Raw genomic sequence first — 19,306 nt, forward strand, 5'->3', positions numbered from 1 at the left:
GGGTGCATTAATTAATTAAAAAAGAAGCTTACAAGAAGTGGAAGGTTGGACATATGACCAGGGAAGAGTATAAAAATATTGCTCGGGCATGTAGGAATGAAATTAGGAGGGCCAAATCGCACCTGGAGCTGCAGCTAGCGAGAGATGTCAAGAGTAACAAGAAGGGTTTCTTCAGGTCTGTTGGCAACAAGAAGAAAGCCAAGGAAAGTGTGGGCCCCTTAATGAATGAGGGAGGCAACCTAGTGACAGAGGATGTGGAAAAAGCTAATGTGCTCAATGCTTTTTTTGCCTCTGTTTTCACTAACAAGGTCAGCTCCCAGACTGCTGCGCTGGGCATCACAAAATGGGGAAGAGATGGCCAGCCCTCTGTGGAGATAGAGGTGGTTAGGGACTATTTAGAAAAGCTGGACGTGCACAAGTCCATGGGGCCGGACGAGTTGCATCCGAGAGTGCTAAAGGAACTGGTGGCTGTGATTGCAGAGCCATTGGCCATTATCTTTGAAAACTCATGGCGAACGGGGGAAGTCCCGGATGACTGGAAATAGGCTAATGTAGTGCCAATCTTTAAAAAAGGGAAGAAGAAGGATCCTGGGAACTACAGGCCAGTGAGCCTCACTTCAGTCCCCGGAAAAATCATGGAGCAGGTCCTCAAAGAATCAATCCTGAAGCACTTACATGAGAGGAAAGTGATCAGGAACAGTCAGCATGGATTCACCAAGGGAAGGTCATGCCTGACTAATCTAATCGCCTTCTATGATGAGATTACTGGTTCTGTGGATGAAGGGAAAGCAGTGGATGTATTGTATCTTGACTTTAGCAAAGCTTTTGACACAGTCTCCCACAGTATTCTTGTCAGCAAGTTAAAGAAGTATGGGCTGGATGAATGCACTATAAGGTGGGTAGAAAGTTGGCTAGATTGTCGGGCTCAACGGGTAGGGATCAATGGCTCCATGTCTAGTTGGCAGCCGGTGTCAAGTGGAGTGCCCCAGGGGTCGGTCCTGGGGCCGGTTTTGTTCAATATCTTCATAAATGATCTGGAGGATGGTGTGGATTGCACTCTCAGCAAATTTGCCGATGATACTAAACTGGGAGGAGTGGTAGATACGCTGGAGGGCAGGAATAGGATCCAGAGGGACCTAGACAAATTGGAGGATTGGGCCAAAAGAAATCTGATGAGGTTCAATAAGGATAAGTGCAGGGTCCTGCACTTAGGATGGAAGAACCCAATGCACAGCTACAGACTAGGGACCGAATGGCTAGGCAGCAGTTCTGCGGAAAAGGACCTAGGGGTGACAGTGGACAAGAAGCTGGATATGAGTCAGCAGTGTGTCCTTGTTGCCAAGAAGGCCAATGGTATTTTGGGATGTATAAGTAGGGGCATAGCGAGCATATCGAGGGACGTGATCGTCCCCCTCTATTCGACATTGGTGAGGCCTCATCTGGAGTACTGTGTCCAGTTTTGGGCCCCACACTACAAGAAGGATGTGGATAAATTGGAGAGAGTCCAGCGAAGGGCAACAAAAATGATTAGGGGTCTGGAACACATGACTTATGAGGAGAGGCTGAGGGAACTGGGATTGTTTAGTCTGCGGAAGAGAAGAATGAGGGGGGATTTGATAGCTGCTTTCAACTACCTGAGAGGTGGTTCCAGAGAGAATGATTTTAGACTATTCTCAGTGGTGGAAGAGGACAGGACAAGGAGTAATGGTCTCAAGTTGCAGTGGGGGAGGTTTAGGTTGGATATTAGGAAAAACTTTTTCACTAGGAGGGTGGTGAAACACTGGAATGTATTGCCTAGGGAGGTGGTGGAATCTCCTTCCTTAGAAGTTTTTAAGGTCAGGCTTGACAGAGCCCTGGCTGGGATGATTTAATTGGGGATGGGTCCTGCTTTTGAGCAGGGGGTTGGACTAGATGACCTCCTGAGGTCCCTTCCAACCCTGATATTCTATGATTCTATGATTCTAAGTCGACAGGAGAGCTCTCTCCCTTGGCTTAGCTCCTCTGCACTAGCTGAGCTGCTGAAAGCCCTGTCATGTAGCTGTGCCCGAAGCAGTGATCACCCTTTCTATGTGTAAGTAGCAATCACTCTATGTATTAGCCGTTTGACTAGGCAGTAATCGCCCTCCCTACCAGTTATTTGAATGGGCAGCTTTCACCCTTTCTGTGGGTTGTTTGGCTGGGCATTGATACCCCTTCCTATTGGTTATTTGAATGGGCAGCGATGACTTGATTGGTGTTTTGACTAGGCATTGTTTGGCCTTTCTATCAGCTGTTTGATTCAGGAGAGATTGCTTGTCAGCGTTCCCTCCCCACTCTGAACTCTGGGGTACAGATGTGGGGATCCGCATGAAAAACCTCCTAAACTTTCCACAAATTCCTTTCCTTGTCTTTGGACGGTATTGCTGCCACCACCAAGTGATTTACACAAAAATTCAGGAAAGGGTCACTTGGAGTCCCTATTTCCCCCAAAATATCCCCTCAAGCCCCTTCACGCCCTTTCCTGGGGAGACTTGAGAATAATATATCAACCGATTGGTTACAATGTAAGCACAGACCAAACCCTTTATCTTTAGGAAACTAAAATCAATCAGGTTCTTAAAAGAAGCGCTTTATTATAAAGAAAAAAGTAAAAGAATTACACTTACAAAATCAGGATGGAAGGTAACTTTACAGGGTAATAAAAAGATTTAAAACACAGAGGACTCCCCTCTGGACTCAGCTTCACAGTTACAAAAACAGGAATAAAACTACCTCTTAGCATAGGGAAAATTCACAAGCTAAAAACAAAAGATAACCTAATGCATTTCCTTGCCTCACTTACAATTTTTGTAATTCGTAGATGGATTATACCAGGTATATTTTCAGGAGATGTTGTCCCTGCTTGGCTTTTCTTGCTGTCCGGAGAGGGAACAAACAAAAAGAGCACAAACAAAGCCTCTCCCCACCCCAGATTTGAAAGTATTTTCTTTCCTTATTTGGTCCTTTTGGTCAGGTGCCAACCAGGTTATTTGAGCTTCTTAACCCCTTACAGGTAAAGATTTAGTACAGCTGCCCAGGAGGGATTTTATGCTACCCTTCTCTATATGTTTATGACATTACTCTTTCGGAGGGTTATTTGCCTTGGCCTCGCCAGTGCTTTCTATTGGTTAATTGACTAGACAGCTATTGCCCTTTCTAGGGGTTATCTGAACCGGCAGAAATCACCTTGTGTGTGGGTTATCTGAATAGGCAGTGATTGCCCTTTCTGCTGGTTACACCAGTAGGCAGCGATGGTCACATATATCGGCTATTTGACTGTCACCATTTCCAGCCTAGGCAGCGTTCGCCCTTTCCAGTGGCTGTTTGAACAGGAAATGATTTGCTTTTCCTAGGGTGTGTTGACAGTGCAGCTGGCAGCGAGCCTCCCAGCCTGGGCAGAGAGACAGGTGCTAGCCGGGCTCAAGCTGGGCACTGAAAACAGTTGTGTGGATGTTGCAGCTCAGGCAGATTCTCAGGCTAGTCACCTGAGCTCACGCCCACCCAGGGATCGCTCTTTCTGTGGGTTATTGCACGAGGCAGACGTGCCTTTTCATTGGTGATCAGAATAGGAAGCAAATAGCGATTTAATCTTAGAGTAGGCTGAGCTCACCCCTTCTGTGAGTTATTTGACTAAGAAGCTATCACCCTTTCTGTAGGCTGGTGGACAAGGTAGCGATCGCCCTGTGTCTCTTGGGGGAATAGCAGCCCTCTCCCTTTCCATGGGTTGTCTGACAAGGCAGTATTGAAGAGGAGCCACCAGAGAGTATTGGTTGGAACACTAGTCGTCAGGCAAGGAGCTTTGGGAGAAGTTGAGCTTCCCGGCTGGAGGCAGGTTGTCCTGTGACCTGGCTGAAGGTGACAGGAAGGGACTCTAAATTAACTCACTCCTGGGCTGACTTGTAATGATCACAGTCCGAGTTTGTGAAGTCTGCAGTGGAGCTGTGGCGGCTGGGTTTTCCCGCAGTGGCCTTTGAAGAGCACCTGCTGTATGTACCAGAGGACAGGACCCTTGGAATAAGGGAGCTGAGGTAAAATTTCCAAGTGCAAAGCTTGGTGATGGTGGCAGCTACCTGACCGGCAGGTATAGGACACCCCAGGCCGTAATGAATCTGTTTGCCCTGTCGGTGGGTTATTTCAATAGGCAGCAATCAACAATTTCTTGCAAATTTTTGAATTGTGAAGTTGTTCCCTGTTTATGGGGGTTTCAAACTGGGGGGGGGGGAGGGAATTTAAAAATGTTCACAAAATATTTCTTTGACATTTTGAATGTTTGTTTTTGCCACTGAGTGCTCGACAATGTCTTTCCACTTTCTTCTTTCTCTTCCCTCTCCCACCTTTTTTCACTGTAATTTTCTCAACATTTCGATAAGTTACACAGTGAGAAAAGAAAAATGAAAAAAGGGAAAGGAATACGGGGGGGGGGGGGGAATCTTAGGAAAAAATATCCCCAAGGGTATTTGTTTTTGGAAAACAGAAAGCAAACCAAAAACATCATTTTATATTGTTTCAAAATTTTTCACTGAAAAATCAAAAACTATCCCTGAAAATAAAATGTTACACCAAAGCTGTGGTTCATCTTCAGCTTCCTCCCATTTCTTGGTGGGAAACATTTTCAGACACAAAAATGCCGCCCAGCTCCAGTGCTCTGCTCTGCCCCACCCAGGCGAGGCGGGGATTCTGTCCCTGCGCAGGGATGCTGCAGGCTGTTTGCGACACACCGTACAGAGGAGGTGCCCGTCCCGATTACATTCCATAGGTACGAAGCGCCCCATTAAGGTTTTGTAGAACTCTCTAGGCTTCGTCTCGATACCATTTATAGGACTGTTCCCTAAGGACTGAGAAAGACAATGGGAGTTGGAGAGTTTAGGCCCCTCACTGGATCAAACGCTTACTGCTAGCAGAGAGAGGTCTAACACGATCCAATGGCTGGAAGTTGGAACTAGACAAATTCAGACTGGAGATACGGTGTAAAATGTTAACACTGAGGGGAATTACCCATAGGAACAACTTACCAGGGGCTGGGGTGGATTCTCCATCACTGGCCAGTTTTAAATCAAGACTGGCTGGTTTTCTAAAAGCTCTGCTCTAGTGCAACCAGGAATTAATTCAGGGCAGGTCTCTGGCCTGTGCTATGCAGGGTCAGACTAGATCAGTGGTTTTCAAACTGCGGGTCGCGACTCAGAACTGGGTCGTGGAATGCCAGGCACTGGGTCGCGGCAGCTCTGGTCAGCACGGCCGACTGGGCAGTTAAAAGTCCAGTTGGGGGTGCTGCCCAACTAAGGTAGGCTGGTCCCTACCTGGTCTGACACCGAGCTGTGCCCCGAAGCGGCCAGGAGCAGATCTGGCTCCTAGGCAGGGGGGCCATGGGCTTTGCACACTGTCCCCACCTTGAGCACCTGCTCTGCATTCCCATTGGCCAGTTCCCGGCCAGCAGGAGCTGGGGTGGGGGGACGTGCCTGCCGGTGAGAGTCGCGTGGAGCCACTTGCGTGCTTCTGCCTAGGAGCCAGACCTGCTGCTGCCCGCTTCCAGGCGCAGCACGGTCTGCGGTGCCAGGACAGGCAGGATGCCTTCCTTAGCACCCCCATGACACTGCTGATCGGGAGCCACCCAAGGTAAGCCCGCACCCCAACCCAGCACCCCAATCCCCTGCCCCAAACCTGAGCCCCCCACAAACCCAGAGCCCCCTCCTGCATCCCAAACCCGTCATCCCTGGCCCCATCCCAGAGCCTGCACCCCCAGCCCAGAGCCCTGACCCCCTCCCGCACCCCAATCCTCTGCCCCAGCGCAGAGCTCCCTCCTACACCCTGAACCCCTCATTCCCGGCCCCACCCCACAGCCCTCACCCCTGCACCCCAACCCTCTGCCCCAGTCCTAAGCCCCCTCCCACACCCCAAACCCCTCATCCCCAGCTCGGTGGGTCGCGGGCATCAAGAATTTTCTTCAACTGGGTCGCCAGAAAAAAAGTTTGAAAACCACTGGCCTAGATGATCACAGTTCTCCCTCTGGCCTTCACATCTCTGAACCTGTGGGTGAAACCCTGGCCTCACTGGAGTCAGTGGCCAGCAGCCATCTTGGAAGGAGAAGGCTCCCTGCAGCCTGGCACACATAGTTGACTTTTTCCCTGCACGGTTGAGAAAATCCCCTTCCTTCGCAGGCTGCGGTCAGTGGTGACCGGCCCAGAGTTGCATTTCGAGTTACATAGGTGCTCTCTGTGGGCAACAGCTCTGGTCTGGTAGGGCGCTGACCAAGGCCATGTGGTCTGAGGCTCAGAGACTCATGCTCCTCGGGCTGCTGGCTGAGTTTGGTGAGCACAGTACTCCGCCAATGTCCCCACTTGCAGCCCGTGGGGCTAACGGACTGGAATCTCACAGCCATGGCACAAGCATAGCCTGGTGAGCCTTCTCCCAGAGAGGCCAGGCTGTTCACCACCCAAACTGTGTATAACTCCTGGCTGTGTGAGCTCCCAGCACACAGATGACCAGTAATGCAGCCATTGATGCCTTTTGCTTCTGTTTAGAGTGCTGAGGAAACAAAATCCCGCCGTCGCCACTGCCTAGCCAATTATCAGAAAGCTCTCATGGCCGACAGGTGCAGGCCTGAGCTTGGGAGAGCTGGTTCTAGTCCAGGCTGAGTCTGTGGTCTCTGAGCAGGCTGTGCTGTACCTTAATTTCCCTGTCTGTGGAGCACGCAGGCAGGCAGAGATCAGCGCACTAACATGGCCTCACAGCTCAGCCTGCTTATCTTATCACCAGTAAGAGCCCGGCAGGCATGTCCAGGTGCCGATGGTACCGTGGGGCATGTGGAGACAACTAGCCCTAGGGACTGGTGGGTTGCTAGAATCCTGTAAAATGGAGTCTCCCCAGCACAGAGCTCACAGCAGCATCTGGCCAGAGAGCTCTGTTTTCTGTCAGGGCCGTGTTGATGTGGGAATGCCTGGAATGGGCTCAGGGAAATCTGGTCTCCACATGTTGGCTTGCAGGAGGAGCGAGAGCACTCTCCACCCACAGAGACATGAGCAACAAAGCTCTGACTCACTTTGATCCCTGCACTCCAGCCCCCTCTGACTGGAGACGGCTCTGGTGCCAGGGGAGAAACACCTCCCCCCCCACCCCCCGAGTGCTCTGGTGGCGCTCAGGCCCACAGTTTTTAACATGGGCTCAGATCAAGTTGTCTCAGGCTGGGCACCAAAAATGGAGATTCCTGAAACCAGCAGCCTCTCTTCAGCCTTTGGGCCTAAATCTTCCTTCTTCTCGATCTGCTCCTGCCAGAGCCCTGAGGGGCTGGTCCCCCCCAGATACTGGGCTCCCCAGGCCCTGCCTGGCTTACTCTAGAGATGGAGCAGGCTGCCCTGCTCCCTGCAGCCAGGCTACTGGAGTTCCATATTGACGTGTGGTTTGTCCAGCCTTGGTTCATATGTCCCATGCGATGGGGCTCCCAGCCCTTCTCTAGGAGACTGTTCCACTGCAACATCCCTAGTCGCCTGCTCCCCAGTAGCAATGTTCCTCTCCACATGCTGCCCCAGCCCCCTTGCTGACCTCAGCAGGAACTCCCAAAGACTGACTCCACCGAAGCCTCTCATTTGGCTGTGGCCAGCACAGAGCCAGGAGGGAGCAACTCTCACTGCAGAGCCTTCCGGGGGCTCCTTGCTGAGCCTGTGCTGGGGGACATGCTCGGAAACATGCTCTGCTGGGAGGTGGGCTGTGGGTAGTGCCGCCCTCGGCCTGGGGCAGAAGCTCCCCAGAGCATCGGAGAAGTGGCACCCTAACCAGCTGGGAGGGTTCTGCTGCCACTATCAGGAGTGTGGGGCCGGGGGTCTCACTGCCTGGCGCTACCCTGGCCCAGTGGCTGACAGGAAGTGGAGTCTGCAGGCGCTTGCTGCAGGAAGAGGTGGCTCTGAGACAGTCTCCCTTGGAGTTAAGCTTGGACAGCTCATGTTCCACAGAGTGCTAGCAAAAGGGGCACTTCTGAACTGGAGCAGAGCTGGGCTTTGAATGGCGTGGCTGGTGTGCCGGTCTTGCTTGGCAGTGGCAGGGACACGATGCCCCGGGCCTGCAGGGCAGGTGGGATGGAGCTCACACGCACAGGCTGCTGCACTCACCGCCCGTCCCCGTGTGTTTTTTCTCGCTAGGTGGCTATGGGCTGCCCTACAGCACTGGAAAGCTGCCTTACGGTGAGTGCTCTTTCATTCTCTGCCCTCCCAGGATAAGGTCAGGGCCATCTGTGACTTCCCCCTTCTAATCCTAAACGCAGCTTCCCAGCAGAGACGAGGGATGAGTCCATAGCCATTGGATGAGTCCCTAGCTGTTCCAAACCTCAGAGGGGTCCGTGCCGACACCTGTCCAGGGTGGCCGATGGGAGGAGTCTCCTACTAGCTGAGACCTGTGGCCAGCCAGGCTGTGAGCTGGCACCAAATCCCCGAGCAGCTGGTGTCTGGAGAGGCCAGGCGAGCTGACAGAGGTTCGCACAGGGCTGCAGGCGGTTCGGGGGCTGCTCAGATAGCCCGTGTGAGCCCTGCCCTTCCCCCAGCTGAGGGAAAGCTCTGCCTGCTCACACGACCTGGCCTCCCACCTTGGGAGGGTCTCAGGACGCACAGTGCCAGACACACCGAGCAGAGAGCACTGGGGCTGCTCACTGTCATGCTGACAAGCTCCTAGCCTGGAGATGGGGGTGCTGAGCACTGCTCCCCCAGCACAAGGCAGCTTTTACCTCTCGGGCACCCGCTTCCCATCCTCTTGTTCAAAGGGGTGTCTCTGTGATCCCTGCCTGCCCAAGTGACCCCTGGGGCTGTGGGCAGCTGGGACCAGGGCAGCGCTGGTGGCCTGGCATTGGGGAGGGTGAAGGTGGCTCAGAGCTGCCTTTGTTCTGCCCTGCTGTGGTCCTGCAATGAGTACAGCTCAGCCAGGCCAGGCACTCTGGGCCCATAAGCTGTCACTGCCAGTGCCTGCTTCGCTGGAGTTGACTGTGCAGGGCTGTGGCCCCACGTCCCTGCGCCCATAGTCAGCGCTGGCCCCAGGGCTGCCAGGCAGAGAAGGGACGGTGCTGTGACCCACCTACAGTGACCTGGCCACATGTGCAATCGAAGCCCCAGCAAGGTCAGCAGCCAGACCAGGGGCTCCATGAGGAGAGCAGGGTTTGTTGATTGCTGTACTTTGTTACCTGAGACCTGAGTGCAAGTCTCCCCTCCTGGAGGCCCATGCACCCTCCTGCTCCCCGTGCAGAGCAGCGGCCTCCCTGGGCCAACTTGCAGGGGAGGAAGAATGCTGACAACTGTGCACATCTCCCAGTTGGAGGCTGGCCCAAACTGGAGCCGTCTCCCTGAATTCCTGGCATCCCGGCAGCGCAGGGCTGTAAGCCAGATGTCCTGAGGCCCCAGCCTGGCTCCCTCCGGCGGCTCGGTAAGCTGAGCACTGGCCATCCCCGAGGACATGCCTCACGCCTCAGCCAGCCTCACTCCAAGACGTTTGGAAATCTGGCTCCCACCTAGCAGGACTCTGCCACATCCCCAGGCTGCCTTGGCATGCCCTGCCCTTTGGGCTGCCCTGCTCCCATCACAGCCTGCCTTGATGGGACGGTCTAACAGAGTCCTCTGATCTTTGTGGTTGCAGGGTACGGACCAGGTGGGCTAGGTGCTGGTGCTGCGGGAAAGGCAGGATACCCAACAGGGACAGGTGCGCTGCTTGGCCTCTTCCCAGGGAGCAGCTCTCTGAGCCGAGGGGGCAGCTGCCTAGAGCCTCCCACGCTCTTTGGCACAGGAATGGGGCCTTGAGCCAGGCCCTGCGACTGGCCAGCCAGCCTTCCTTCCTCCCAGTCTGCTCAGGCTGCAGGCTGCTCTGTGGGGACGGGCATGGGGCTGGCTCTGGGGGAGGGGGTAGAGGGACTGGCTTTGGGGGGAGGGGGAGAAGGGGCATGGGGCTGGCTCTGGGGAAGTGGTGGGCTAACTCAAGGGAGGGGGAGTGGCTGGGGCAGGGGAGAAGAGTTGACTCTCGGGGGAGGGAGCATGGGGCTGGCTCCAGGGGAGGGCGAGGTGCGTGGCAGTAGGATTGCTCTCACTGTGGGGGCCAGGTGTTTGGGCGGTGGCCAGGGCTCCTTGACTCTGTGCCTCTCCATGGGGGAGAGGCCAGGTTGCTGCAGGGCAGACGCCTTCACAGACACCAAGGACGAGTTCCCCTCACGTGACAGGCAGACCCAGGAGGGTCTCTCTGGCTCAGTACGGGGGTGGCCAGGGTTTGGAGGGTGGCCGAGGGGGTCTGGGGGCGGCTGTTCTGCAGGCATGTGATGAAGTCCAGATCTCTGAACGTCTTCTTATTTGTGTCTCCAGGAGTTGGAGCTCAGGTAGCAGCAGCTAAAGCAGCAGCTAAATATGGTGAGTTGCCTGAGCCTAGATGCCATGGTGATGGGCATGGGCCAAGATGCTAGAGAGTGGCACTGCGGAGCCTGCACCACCAAAGGGAACCGAGTGGTGTGTTTGGCAGGAGCCAGGCGGGTAACGGGCTCCCTTGGGAAGGCAGCATGGAGACGGATGGATAAACCTGCTCTTTGCAGACCCCAGCTCCATCCATGGGCAGCAGCACCAGGGACCCCTGTTCCCATTCAGCCTGCGAAGGAGCCACGGCTGCTGGAAACCCCAGCCCTGGGGTGCCATTGTGGGCTGGAGTGTATGTGAGCAGGAGGCAGGGAGTGATGGGGCATCGGGGCCAGCCCACCTTGGGGCTTTCCAGAGAGCCAGAGCGAAAGCCTGAGACCCCCACCCTGACCTGCCAACCACAGCTCTGGGGTGTGCCCCTCAGACTGTCCCTGCACCACCCAGTACAGCCCGGCAGAGCCCTCACTGTGAGCCATGGCACTGCAGAGCTGGTGGGGCCTGCAGCTCACAGCATGAGGCAGTGGGGAAAGCCTAGGGATGTGAGGCTGGGAGTGCCTCAGGGTAGGGTTAAGGTCCCACTGCAGGACCAGTGAACCCAGTTGGAGATCCAGGAGAGGGGTCCCCTGAAGGCCAGGTGCTGGTGTCCCACTGGACTTCCCCTGCCACCCAGAGGGGCTGGGCAGCATGTGTGTGCTCACGTCCTGCACCGCTCTGGCCGGCGGGGGCATGTGGGCTGCTCTGTCCCAGGCCTCTTTGGCAGCAGCGCCATTGTGGTGTTAGACTCAGCAATGATACAGGGCAACAGGGACTAATGGGCCCAGCACGTCAGCCTGGGCACGCTGCTCCAGCCCTGCGCTGCCATCCAGGCCTCGCGTACAGCTGGGAGAACGTGCACCATGAAGGACATAACGACTGGTGCATGGGGCGACACAGTGTAGCCAGAGAGAAAGACGTTCTCTGCGAGACCTGCCTGGATGGGGGCTGGGAGGCCTGGCCTCACTGTGCCGTTCCACAAAAGGCAGGGGCACTGGTAGGGAAGCCTGGTGAGCGGGGCCCCTCCGAGACACTGCGGGCAGCTTGCTGCTCCATTCACTCTGGAGTGGACCCTGACTTTGTAACCCTGGCCACTGATTCTGCTGGGATTTGGGCCGTTCTGCACTCCCTGCACCAGAGTGCTGATGCTCGTCTGGCTCCTGTGCTCTCTGCAGGTGCTGGTGTCGTGCCTGGTGCTGCTGGCATCCCCGGAGTCGGAGGTCTCGGAGGCCTGGTGCCTGGCGTTGGGGGTCTCCCTGGAGTTGCAGGTGTCCCAGGGATTGCAGGTAAATGTGCTTGACTAGCCCAGCCAATGGGCCTGTGAGGCTGCGTTCCCCATCTCAGAGCCTGCGTTCCCCATCTCAGAGCCCTGACTCTCTTCCCTTGTGACCCAGGAGCTGGAAGCCAGGCAGCAGCAGCAGCAAAAGCAGCAGCGTATGGTGAGTGGGCTCTGATTGTTCCCCGCAGGCCCACTGGGATGAGCAGCTCCTAAGGGCTGGCTCTGGCAGTTGCTGGCCGGGAGGTGCTGCGTCCCTCTTGTGGCATGCCTGGCACAGAGTCTCTGTGATGAATCAGCACCGTAGGGCAAACAGCTGAGCCATGAGATAAATGGGTTTATGGAGCACCTTTGACCTTTTCACCTGCCCTGAGCCCACAATCCATCTCCCCGGGACGGACCCACCCGGAGCAGTTTCAGAGGACAGAGGATGCCACGGCCCAGGGTAGGCAGGACTCAGCCCTGCCCCAGGGACAGCTCTTCTCTGTCCTGATTTAAAGCCAGGTTACCCAGCCCTGCAGGGCAAGAGAGGGAACGTTATCCCCTGCCTGCAAAGGGGGATTTCTGCAGCCTGATGGGATATTCTGCATTTGTTTCCTGCACTAGAAGGGCCTCTGATATCAGACTTTAAAGCCATGATGTTTCACAGCTTTTTTTTATAGCTCCCTCTGAGACCTGCACAGCTGAGCTCATGGTAACCCAGGCTATGGCTACACTAGACAGCTTACAGTGCAGCTGTGCCACTGTAGGGCTGCTAGTGCAGATGGGAGAGCTCTCCCGTCCCCTGAATTACTCCAGCCCCTGTGAGTGGCAGTAGCTATGTCAGCAGGAGACGCTCTCGGGGGTCACTGAGGAGGTCTGTGCATTCACACTGGTGTAGCTCCGAGCAGATCTGCACCAGCGGAGCATTGATGGGGAGGAGAGCAGCTTGTCCGGGTAGATTCCATTCTGCTAGCTGTGTGTTGTGATGTGTTTCCCCAGGACCTTTCAGCTCCACGACAGCAGCTGCTTTCTCTTGGGAGTTGGGGGGTGTGTGTGCGATCTTTGCTTTTGGAAAGCCCTGCTCCCAGGCAGTGTTGTGTGTGAGTGTGCAAGCGATGGTGAATGTGCACGAGACACAGCTCTGTTTCCCCTCCAGCAGTCAGCGAAGAGGCACCCCTGGTTTCAGTGGGGGTGCACACGTCACATTCGTTTCCTCAGCAACGCTGGGCGCCGGTTGTGTCTAGCTGCAGTAGGGTCCTTCGCACGGAGCACCCACGAGCCGCGGCATCAGTGCAGCGCACTAGCCTGTGCACAAAGGGCTCCTGCTCCTCACTCCTCAACCAGCTCCATTGATTCACAGCTTGTCAGCCAGAGGACCTCTCATGGCAGCTCTGAGTACAGCACTCCTGAGGGCAGGCAATGCCTGTTGCCCCACGGCACAGGGAATCCTTCCCAGGCCGTCAGCTGAGTTCCAGCACAGCTGTCTCGCCTTATAACCGCAGAGGCGAGGGCAGGTTCTCCTCCAGTATCACCAGAGTTGCTGCTCTGGAGTGACCTGCTGTGAAAGGTGCAACCAGGACAGCCAGGTCCATGGTGCGCGGCATGCTGCAGGATCGGAGGGTCCAGCCCACGAACGCTTATGCCCAAATACATTTTTTAGTCTCTAAGGTGTCACAGGTACTCCTTGTTGTTTTTGCTGATACAGACTAACATGGCTGCTACTCTGAAACCTAGCTCCAGCCTGGCGTCCTGGCTCCCAGGGCTTTAGCCCAGAGCGCACACAGAGATGTGTCCCATCCCAGGCTGGGATAGGCTGGCCCCACAGAGCAGTGGGAAGGCTTGAGCTTGGACATCTCTCCCAGCTTTCTCCTGCAAAGGGTGCCCCGTGTGGGCAGCCCTTTTCAGTCGTGGGTGTCCAGGGTGGATTTGGATGGAGGCAAAACTCCCTGCTCGCTCCATCGTCCCTTTGTGGTGGTGATGGCACTCCAGAACTGGTTCCTGGATGGAGGCCTAGGAGGGGGCACCCCGGAAGTGGGGCTTCCTTCTCACTCCAAAAAAAGCTGCCAATCCAAGCTGGGCTCTAGCCGCACTGGTGAAGCAGGATGTTTCTGGAGTGAGAGGCCAGTCTGCTCTTCATGCCTGCCCAGGATAGAACAGGGCGCATTGTGACGAAGTGGGACTGTTCTTAATGTTTCCTCTGAATAGTGTGGGGGTGCCTCAGTTTCCCCTATGCAGTTCTTAAGTATCTAGGGGGTGAGAGAAGGGTGTATGATCGTTGCAGAGCCCTACAGGGCAGGTGTGTGCAGGGGTCTGGACACAGAGAATGGCCAACACCCTGTTTCCTGGCAACTGATGGGCTGGGCCCTTCCCCCCTGCAAAGGGTTGGAGCTGAAGGGTTGGAGAACAAAGGAATCGGGTGACCTCCTGGCCCAGGAAAGAGACAAAGCGCAGAGGAGGAGGGGCTGGAGGGAGTTTCAGTTTGGGGCTGGCTGGGACATGGAGTGAAGTGCAGACGTGGTTGTCTGGCTCACTGGCCCCAAAATGGACCCAGCTAAGGGGTCTGGTTCTCTGCACCTACAAGCTCTGTGTTAGACCATGTTCCTGTCGTCTAATAAACCTTCTGTTTTACTGGCTGGCTGAGAGTCACGTCTGACTGCGGAGTTGGGGGGCAGGACCCTCTGGCTTCCCCAGGAACCCCGCCTGAGCGGACTCGCTGGGGGGAAGCGCACGGAGGGGCAGAGGATGCTGAATGCTCCGAGGTCAGACCCAGGAAGGTGGAAGCCGTGTGAGCTTTGTGTCCTACAGACAGGCTGCTCACAGAAAGGCGACTGCCCCAGAGTCCTGACTGGCTTCATGGGGTGCAGTTCCAGAGCATCGCCCAGGGACTCTGTGACACGCATGGTCTCCGTTTTCCTGGACTTCCCTCCTCTCCCCTCAGAGGACTGGTTCTCCTCCCTGTGCTCTTACTTCTTGCTGTGTCTCACTCCAGTTGCTCTCTGCAGGTGCTGGAGCCCAGCCAGGGCTGGTGGTTCCCCAGGCCTGGTGCCTGGTGTCAGTACAGTTCCTGGTTTGGTGCCCGGTATTGGGGGCAGCCCAGGGGCTGCAGGTGTGGCAGGTGAATGCGCTTAGCTGGCTCTGCCGATGTGCCTTCTGCGTTCTGTGTCTGTGTGGTGTCAGGTTTCTGAGATTTCCTCTCCTTCCTTTATCCCCAGGAGCTGGAAGCCCAGCGGCAGCAGCAGCAGCAAAAGCAGCCAAGTACGGTAAGATGGCCTTCAGTGCACACAGCAACATGAAGAGTCCAATCCTCCCTTTCTTATGGCCACATAGTTGCCCTTGTTACCCAAACTTGTATTCTCATCCCAGACAATGCCAGGCTTCTTTCACAGGCTCTCTTCTCTGTAAGACCATACTAAATGGCATGCTGCCATTTTTAATACTTTCCTAACTGCATTCCATATCAGCCCTTCCATGACTTTGCCCAAGATTGATATCAGGCTACCTGGCCTATAGCTCCCCAGGTCATCCCACTTTCCCATTTGAATACTGGCACACATTGGCATTTTGCTAGTCTTCTGGGACTTGCCCAGGTCTGAAGATTTATTACATCAACATTAACAGCGCTGGCACCTCCTCGGCCAGCTCTTTAAAACTCTTGAGTATAGGTTATGCAGTCCGGCACATTTGTATATCTTTAGCAGTTGCCTTTTAACACCCTCCCTAGTTCCTGGTGGAGCAGATGTTTTATTCCCTTGGAAAATGAATTCCTGTCCCATCGGACTGTCTCTCTAGTATATTGCTGAGATGAACGGGCAGGATGGTGCAGGATGTTTACAGTGCCCCTTCCTTTGGTGTGTCTGACATAATGGGAGTGCACAGCAGCAGAATAGCACTGGCCCGGCTCCAGTGGGCACTTAGGGTATTTGCGTTGACCGGGACTGGGTTTCTCTCCTCTAACTCTGCAGGAGCGGCTGGTGTTGGAGGCCTGGTGCCCGGTGTCGGCGGTGTCCCTGGCTTGGTGCCCGGAGTCGGCGGTGTCCCTGGCGTGGTGCCCGGTGTCGGCGGTGTCCCAGGAGTTGGAGGTGAAGTTGCACAATTCGACTGACCGATGGGCCTGTGGGGTTGTGTTCTCCCCGTCTCAGAGCCCTGACTCTCTCTCTACTGTGTCCCAAACAGCTGGAATCCCAGCAGGAGCGGCAGCAGCAGCAAAAGCCGCCAAGTACGGTAAGCTGGCTCCCTCCCCCTTCTCCCTCCGTGCAGCCCATAGTGATGGGGTGCCCGCCTGTCACTCCTGGAAGTGGGTAGCTACTTGGATCCGAGCCCAGAGACAGTCGGTCCCTTTGGGAGCAATCAGTGGAGCCGCTGGCATGTCTGGGATATATTCACATCCCTCCCCTCCCCGTTCCCCATGGAGCTTCACCCTGCCCTGCAGCACGTGGCATAGAGAGCTCCTGCCTTTGGTCCACTGGTGATGGGGAGCAGGGTAGCCGGAGCTGGGCTCCCAACTCGCTCGCTGGCCACAAGCCAGGCTCCCTGCAGCCAGTAGAAAGCATGGGGAAGCTTCAGACAGTGTGACAGCACAGAGCGTGTTCCCCTGTCACTCTGGGCAGGCTGCTGCCCCACGGCTCAGTTTGGAGGGCTGCGGGCGAAGCCGTTTGGGATGTGCCGGTCAGTGAATTCCCAGAGCCCCTCGCCAGGGCCCGGGGCATGTTCTTTTCAGCTCTATCATCAGCCTGTGTGAATCCACTTCATACATAATGGCCTCAGTTCCCAATCCATCAAGCGCACACTGCAGCATGCAAGAAGGAAGAGAAGGGCCATGGGGAACTCCTGGTGTAGGGGGAATCCGTGCGGTGCAAGGCTGGCTGAGGTGGCTTCACTGACCTCAAGCCGGCACTGCCATGTGGTGCTGGGTGAGGCGGGGGTGTGCTGGGGGAAAGGAAAAGGGGTCTCTGCTGAAGGAGGGACAGGGTACTTCAAGTGAGGGAGAGGAGACGTGTGTCAAGGTGTGAGAGAGGAGGGCTGTCAGGAGAGGGAGGGGAGGGTTGTGGGGGGAGGGGCGTGTTGGAGTGAAGGAGGGGGTGTCAGATGAGCCAGGGGATGGGTGATCAGGGGAAGAGCATGTTGGGATGGAGGAGGGGGTGTCAGATGAGGGAGGAGACAGGGGGTCAAAGTGAGCAAAAGGAGGGCATCTCCCAGAGCTAGGTTCTGCTACAGATGATTTCCCACTGGCACTTGGTCCCAGAGGGACCTATCGCCAGCAATGTAAATTAAAGTTTCCCCCCTGCACCTTATCTTAGTCTGGGGCCAAGTGCTGAGGACCTGGGAACAAAGACTGGCCCCCGTTGGCCTCCCACTTCATCTGCACTCTGACCGGGCACCATGAAGGGTCCAGTCCTCCCTTTGTTATGGCCATATAGTTTCCTTTGTCTCCCTAACTGTAGGGATGACATGGATGCTGCTATCCTTAATACTTTCCTGACTGCATTCCATATCAGCCCTTCCATGACTTTGCCCGGGATTGATGTCAGGCTACCTGGCCTATAGCTCCCCAGGTCATCCCTGGACTCCATGACTGGAGTACAGGTGTGGAAGGGCATGTGCTGTTCAGGAAAGACAGAAATAAAGGCAAAGGTGGTGGAGTAGCATTGTATATCAATGACGAGGTCGACTGTAAAGAAATTAGAAGTGATGGAATGGATAAGACAGAGTCTGTCTGGGCAAAAATCACATCGGGGAAGAAAGCTACTTGAGCGGAGGTGGGCAAACTACGGCCCACGGGCCACATCCGGCCTGCGGGACCCTCCTGCCCAGCCCCTGAGCTCCTGGCCTGGGAGACTAGCCCCGGCCCCGCCCCTGCTGTTCCCACTCCCCCGCAGCCCCAGCTCACTGCGCTGCAAGCGCGATGCTCTGGGCGGGGGGTCTGCGAGCTCCTGGGGCCTGGCCTGACCCAGTCTCTGGGCTGGCTCCAGCCGGGCGGCCTGGCTACCTGTCCTGGTGCAGCCGCGCCACCAGCCACCGATGCTCCAGGCAGCGTGGTCAGGGGGCAGGGAGCCGGTGGGTTGGATGGAGGCCAGGGGAGTTCGGGGGGTGGTGTTCCGGGGGCGGGAGTATGGCTAGAGGTCGGGGCGGTCAGGGGGTGGGGGGTTGAATGGGGGCAGGGGTCCCGGGGGGGGAGTAGTCAGGAAGGAGAAGGGGTTGGATGGGGCAGGTGTCCGGGGGGCAGTCAGGGGTGGGAGTTTTGGGAGCGGTCAGGGGACAGGGAGCAGGGTGGGATGGATGGGGCAGGAGTCCCGGGGTGGGCAACAGGGGGCGAGAAGCCGGAGGGGGGGAGGGATAAGGGGCTGGGCTATGCCTGACTGTTTGGGGAGGCACACCCTCCCCTCACCAGCCTCCATACAATTTCCGAAGCCCAATGCAGCCCTCAGGCCAAAAAGTTTGCCCGCCCCTGCACTAGAGCCTCCCTTGGGATAGTGCTTGGGGTGTGCTATAGACCAACAGGATCTGATCTGGATATGGATAGAGACCTCTTTAATATTTTTAATGAAGTAAATACTAATGGGAATTGTGTGATCATGGGAGACTTTAACTTCCCAGATATAGACTGGAGGACAAGAGCTCATAATAATAATAGGGCTCAGATTTTCGTGGATGCGATAGCTGATGGATTCCTTCACCAAGGAGTTCCTGAACCGACTAGAGGGGATGCCGTTTTAGTTTCAGTTTTGGTGAGCAGTGAGGACCTCGTAGAAGACACGGTTGTAAGGGACAACCTTGGTTCGAGCGATCATGAGCTAATTCAGTTCAAACTGAATGGAAGGATAAACAAAAATAGATCTGTGACTATGGTTTTTGGTTTCAAAAGGGCTAACTTTAAAAAATTAAGGAAATTAGTTAGGGAAGTGGATTGGATTGAAGGATAATCTAGGCATGGCCCAATATCTAAACAAATACTTTGCCTCAGTCTTTAATGAGGCTAATGAGGAGCTCAGGGATAATGGTAAGATGACAAATGGGAATGAGGATATGGAGGTAGATATTACCACATCTGAGGTTGAAACCAAACTCGAACAGCTTAATGGGACTAAATCAGGGGGCCAGATAATCTTCATCCAAGAATATTAAAGGAATTGTTACATGAAATTGCAAGCCCATTAGGAAGAATTTTTAATGAATCTGTAAACTCAGGGGTTGTACCATATGACTGGAGAATTGCTAACATAGTTCCTATTTTTAAGAAAGGGGAAAAAAAGTTATCAAGGTAACTACAGGCCTGTTAGTTTGACATCTGTTGTATGCGAGGTCTTGGAAAAAATTTTGAAGGAGAAAATAGTTAAGGACATTGAGGTCAACGGTAAATAGGACAAAATTCAACATGGTTTTACAAAAGGTAGATCCTGCCAACCCAGCCTGATCTCCTTCTTTGAGAAGGTAACAGATTTTTTAGACAAAGGAAACGTAATGGTTCTAATTTACCTCGATTTCTTTTAGCTAAATTGGAAAAGATAGGGATCAACATGAAAATTGAAAGGTGGATAAGGAACTGGTTAAAGGGAAGACTACAGCGGGTCACACTGACAGGTGAACTGTCAGACTGGAGGGAGGTTACCGGTGGAGTTCCTCAGGAATCGGTTTT

At 55.0% G+C, this 19,306-nt stretch overlaps 1 protein-coding gene across 3 annotated transcripts in view; it reads left to right on the forward strand.

Annotated features, from left to right (window-relative positions):
* Positions 1 to 19,306, forward strand: part of ELN (elastin) — a 91,054-nt gene that overhangs the window by 33,687 nt on the left and 38,061 nt on the right. For all 3 annotated transcript variants that reach the window (XM_073315471.1, XM_073315473.1, XM_073315472.1), the window contains 7 exons: positions 8,148 to 8,189; positions 9,625 to 9,687; positions 10,338 to 10,382; positions 11,591 to 11,701; positions 14,886 to 14,933; positions 15,636 to 15,752; positions 15,847 to 15,894. In XM_073315471.1, coding sequence (XP_073171572.1) covers positions 8,148 to 8,189; positions 9,625 to 9,687; positions 10,338 to 10,382; positions 11,591 to 11,701; positions 14,886 to 14,933; positions 15,636 to 15,752; positions 15,847 to 15,894 — 474 coding nt within the window. The remainder of the gene's footprint in view (positions 1 to 8,147; positions 8,190 to 9,624; positions 9,688 to 10,337; positions 10,383 to 11,590; positions 11,702 to 14,885; positions 14,934 to 15,635; positions 15,753 to 15,846; positions 15,895 to 19,306) is intronic.

The sequence above is a fragment of the Lepidochelys kempii genome, chromosome 17, assembly GCF_965140265.1.
Source record: "Lepidochelys kempii isolate rLepKem1 chromosome 17, rLepKem1.hap2, whole genome shotgun sequence".
In the NCBI taxonomy this organism is placed as follows: Eukaryota; Metazoa; Chordata; order Testudines; family Cheloniidae; genus Lepidochelys; species Lepidochelys kempii.